The sequence below is a fragment of the Galeopterus variegatus genome, unplaced genomic scaffold (genome assembly GCF_000696425.1).
Source record: "Galeopterus variegatus unplaced genomic scaffold, G_variegatus-3.0.2 Scaffold14018, whole genome shotgun sequence".
NCBI classification, from domain to species: domain Eukaryota; kingdom Metazoa; phylum Chordata; class Mammalia; order Dermoptera; family Cynocephalidae; genus Galeopterus; species Galeopterus variegatus.
The window spans coordinates 5,131-10,272 of NW_007740129.1; the positions used below are offsets into that span (position 1 = coordinate 5,131).

A 5,142-nucleotide genomic window follows, 5' to 3' on the forward strand; every position below is an offset into this window, starting at 1 on the left:
TGTTGAAAACACTCTACTTTCCAGAATGACCTGTTTTAGTGATCTCAGAAGATCAGAAAAGGTTAGCCACCTACATCCATTTACTTATTAATTTCCTGTGGGAATGGTGCATACAAAGTTGGTGGGGTTTTTTCATTCATATCATAGGGAATCTTTAATTTTCAGTAACAGTTTAATCTTTTTTTAACATCCTTTCTTAGAAAAAAAAAATTTCACAACCAAAAAGGAAGATTCTTAATATCATCATCATAAATAGCTACTGTATTAGTTTCCTATTGCTGCTGTAACAAATTACCACAAACTTAAGAGGCTTAAAATAACACACATGTATTATCTTCCAGTTTAAGATGTCAGAAATCTAAAATAGCCCAGCAGAACTGTGTTCTTTCTGGAGGTCCTAAAGGAGAATCTGTTTCCTTGTCTTTTCCACCCTCTAGAGGCTGCCTACATTCCTTGTCTGGTGACCTCTTGCTCCATCTTCAAAGCCAGCAGCATAGTATCTTCTCTCTCCTCTAACCTCCTGCCTCCCTCTTATAAGGATGCTTGTGATAAACAGGGCCCACCCAGATATTCCATGATAATCTACCATCTCAGAATCCTTCATTTAATTACATCTACAAAGGCCCTTTTGAATGTAAGGTAACATATTGACAGGTTCTGGGGATTAGGACGTGAACATCTTTGGAGGCGATTATTCTGCCTACCAGTTACCATTTATGAAATATGTTCTATGTGACAGGCGCTATACCAGAAGCATGTCATGGTATTTCATTATTCCTTGAAACAACTATGTGGTTGTTTTACCATGAGAAAATGGAAGCTGGGAGGAGTTCAGAAGACCACTCTCTTAAACTCCAGGCCAGTCTATCCAACTGTCTTCTTGACATCTCCACGTGAATGTCTAATAGGCCTCTCAAACTTAACATGTCCAAAACTGAGCTCTCATGATTCCTCCAGAAAACCTGCTCTACCAGCAGAAATCTCCACCTTAGTAACTGTACCATGTTTCCAGCTGTCCAGGACTTTAGAATCATCCTTGACTCTCCTCTTTCTCTCATATCTCATATCTGATCTGTCACAAAACTCTGATGGCTCTACCTTCAAAATATATCCAGAATCTCACAACATCTCACCATTTACATTACTACCTGCTCAAGTCCAAGTCCCCATCTTCTCTTGCTTGGATTTTTGTGGCAGCCTTCTAGCCAGTCTTCCTATTTCTGCCCTTGTCTACCATTAGTATATTTTCAATAGTTAGAGTGATCTTGTAAAAAACACAAGTGAGAGCACGTTACTTCTCTGCTCAAAACCCTCCAATGCCTTTCTACACCATTCAGAAGAAAAGCTAAAGTTCTTTCTATAACCTTCAAGACCCTACAGGATGCGATTTCATCCCTTACTACTTTTCTCCTACTCACTTCACTCCAGCTACATTGAACTTCTTGCTGTTCTTTGAACATTGCAAGTATGCCCCTGCCTCAGAGCTTTGCACTTGCTATTTTGTCTACGTGGAATATACTCCTTCAGATATTGGCATAACAAGCTCCCTTACCTCCTTCAGATCTTTATTCAGATACCATATTGTAGAGAAGCCTTTTCTAGCTTCCCTACCTAAAATATTAACCTATCTCCCTCCTTAACATTTTATATCCCCCTTTTCTGCTTTATGTTTTCTCTTTAGCACTTATCTCCACCTAACCTACTATATACACTACTTATCTCATAGGTAGGCATATGTGTGTATATGTGGTTTTGGTAGTCTCCAAAGTGACCCCCAGTGAGTCTGGCCTCTTGGTCTTCAAGCCTCCTCCCACAGGAAGGACCTCTGTAACCAATTGGATAGTTCAGAAAAGATGGCGTGTGACCCCAAAGACATGTCATAAAAGACATTGTGGCTTTTGCTTTGCTCTCTCTTGGGTCATTCACTCTAGAGGAAGCCAGCTGTCACGTTGTAAAGATACTCAAGCAGCTCTACGGAGAGATCCATGTAGAAAGGAAAAGATGCCTCCTGCCAACAATTAGCACCAAATAGCCATTCATGGGAGTAAGCTGTCTTGGAAGTAGATCCTTCAGCCCCTGTCAAGCCTTCTGATAACTATAGGTCCAGCTGATCCTTTGACTGAAATCTCATGAGAAACTCTGAGCTAGAACTCAAATAATCTTCTTCCAAATTCCTGACCCACAGACAGTTGGAAAGAAAAAAACACTGCCAATTAAACCATGACTCATAATGAACGTAAGAAGCATCTCAATTTCAAACATGTGGGGAAAAAATTGCATTTTTGAATTGATGAAATATGACAATGATGATTATTGTTGTGATTGTTGTTTTCTCCATATAATTTCTATGAGGGTAGGAATTTTTGTCAGTTCAGTTCATTACTATAGGCCTAATGCCTAGAACAGGGCCCAGCATATGAGAAAAAATTAATAGTTGCTGGACGAATGAATAAAACTTAACTTGCATAAGGCATATTGTTTATATGTGGTAAAGCTGGGATTCAAACCCAGATCTTTGATTCTAAAGCTTGTGCTCTTTTTATTATTGCCCCTTCTTCAGGATATAGTCTAATATCAAGATGCACATCTTATTTTTACTTAATCCTCCTCTCTTATTAAGATAGACATGAGAATAATGATATACAGCTAACAATTATGGAGTTATTACCATGTCTAGGACTGTTCTCAGCACATTGTATGTATTAATCTATCTAAACTTCACCACATGGTAGGTACTATTATTATCCACATTTATGAGGAAACTACGGTACAGAAAGGCAAAGTGACTGACCCAAGGTCTCTTAATAACAACACCTGTTTGGAGTAAATAGTTGTATATGTTCGTTCTTCTAACATTACCACAACTGAAAGTCTCTTTATATGTCATACAAGTACGTGGTAAATCCAGGTTCTCTAAATGTTGTCTAGTGTTGTTTATATTCCCAGCTGAAAAAGAACTTCCATTTTCAGCTAATATTTTAATACTTGGAAATGAAAAATTCAGTCATTTCTGTATTAAAACTTGAAAATCTTGCCTTAAAAATTCTGGCTACAATTCTTATTTATATTACAATTTCTAAATTTCTAATGTACCCTATGTGAACACCAATGTCTCTGAACAGTCAATTGACCTATAATAAAACCATAAATTAGATTAGTGCTTTACAAACACTTTCACTTAGGATGCCCTCACATATGATCTTCATGACAATGTTTGAAAAGCTCCCAGGGAGTGTATTCTCTCCATTTTACAGATGGCAAAACCAAGAGTCAAAGAAGTTAAAGAATCTTCTTAAGGCTACATGAGTAGTAGATGGTCAAGCCAGGATTTTTCTAAATCCTAGTGCAGTTCTTCACATTGATCTAGACAGTTGTTGGCAAGGTTTGTACTGACCTGAGGTAATTAAGTCAAGTGCAGCAGGAACTCCAATGAGTCTGGGGAGAAGCTGGGTTCCTCTTGCACCAGGAAGAATTCCTAAGGTGACTTCTGGGAAGCCAACTTGAGCCTATCAAAGATTAAATGAATAAAGCCCATTAGAATGAGATGACATGCTCAGAGTTAAAGGCAAGCACTCCCCTGGATTTCTTACACATTCAAAAATAGTGTTTTATTGAATTCAGCAAGATTTCTTTAGGGCAAATTGGAACACACCCTCTCCATTACTTAATAGCATAAACAGAGCTGTGCTGTTCTTAAGTCTTCATATTGGAACACATCTCTAGCTTATACCTTTTTTTTCTCTGACTCTATTATGGGCTGTCTCAGCCAACAAAAATAGTAATTTCTGGGAACAGCTTTCTGGAGCCCTGCAACAGCCAGGAAGCACAAGAAAGTGGAAAGACAACCCAGAGAATGAGAGAGAATATTTACAAATTATATATCTGATATTGGACTTATATCTAGAATATACTCATATAAAGAATTTTAAGAACTCAATAATAAAAAGACAAATAACCAATTAAAAATTGGCAAAGGATCTGAATAGACATTCCTCCAAAGAAGAAATACAATAATCACATAAAAAGATGCTCAATATCATTAGCCATCAGGAGTATGCAAATTGAAACCACGAGCTATCACTTTACATGCAGTAAAATGGCTATAATAAAAAAGACAGACAATAATAACAAGTGCTGGAGAGAATGTGGAGAATACAGAAGCCTCATACATTGCTGGTGGGAATATAAAATAGTGCATAAACTTTGGAAAACAATTTGGCAATTCCTAAAAGGTGAAACACAGAGTTATCACATTACCCATCAAGTCTATTCCCAGATATCTACCCAAGAGAAATGAAAACATATGCCCACAAAAATCTTGTATGCAGATTTTCACAGCATCGTTGTTCATATAAACCAAAAAAGTAATAATCAACCACGTTGTATATCGACAAAATAAAATTTAAAATAAATAAATAAATAAAAATATTTACTCAATTAAAAAAAAGAACAAAAAAGTAGAAACAACTCAAATGTCCATCAACTGATTGATGGATAAACAAAATGTGGTATATATCCATACAATGAAATGTTATTCAGCCATAGAAAGGAATAATGAACTGATTCATCCTACAACATGGATGAACCTTGAAAACATTATGCTAAGCAAAAGAAACCAGTCACAAAAGACCACATATTGTATGATTCCATTTATATAAAATAACCAGAATAGGCAAATCTATACAGACAGGAAGTAGATTAGTGGCTGCCTAGGACTGGGGCGGGAATGGAAGGTTACTGCTAAAGGATACAAAGTTTTTTTTGCGGGGGGATGAAATGTTCTAAAATCTACTGTGATAATGTTTGCCCAACTCTGTCAATATACTCATGTGCCATTGAATTGTACACTTTAAATGGATAAATTGTATGTATGTGAATCATATCTCAATAAAGCTGTTTTAAAAAAAGGAGTCAGGCAGCAATCTCAATTCAGACAAGAGGGTGAGGTTGAGACCTTTAGAAGTGTCCAAAACGCTGTTAGCCATTTACAGGTACAAGGGTGGGAGAAGGAGGGTACTCAAATGCAGACTACCATTTACCCAGATTGTGATGCCAACAGCTCCAAAACATCTCACACATTTGAGGCCTCTCCACGCAAGGCTTTTCTTTTTTTTTTTTTTTTTTTTTTTCTTTTTTTGAGCA

The 5,142-nt window shown here is 37.0% G+C and overlaps 1 protein-coding gene across 1 annotated transcript in view; it reads right to left on the minus strand.

The window, feature by feature from the left end:
• Positions 1-3,353: 3,353 nt before the first annotated feature.
• The window catches only part of LOC103581822 (peroxisomal bifunctional enzyme-like), a 14,521-nt gene continuing 12,732 nt past the window's right edge, over positions 3,354-5,142 (minus strand). Inside the window, exon 4 of the mRNA XM_008563565.1 lies at positions 3,354-3,506. Coding sequence (XP_008561787.1) covers positions 3,354-3,506 — 153 coding nt within the window. The remainder of the gene's footprint in view (positions 3,507-5,142) is intronic.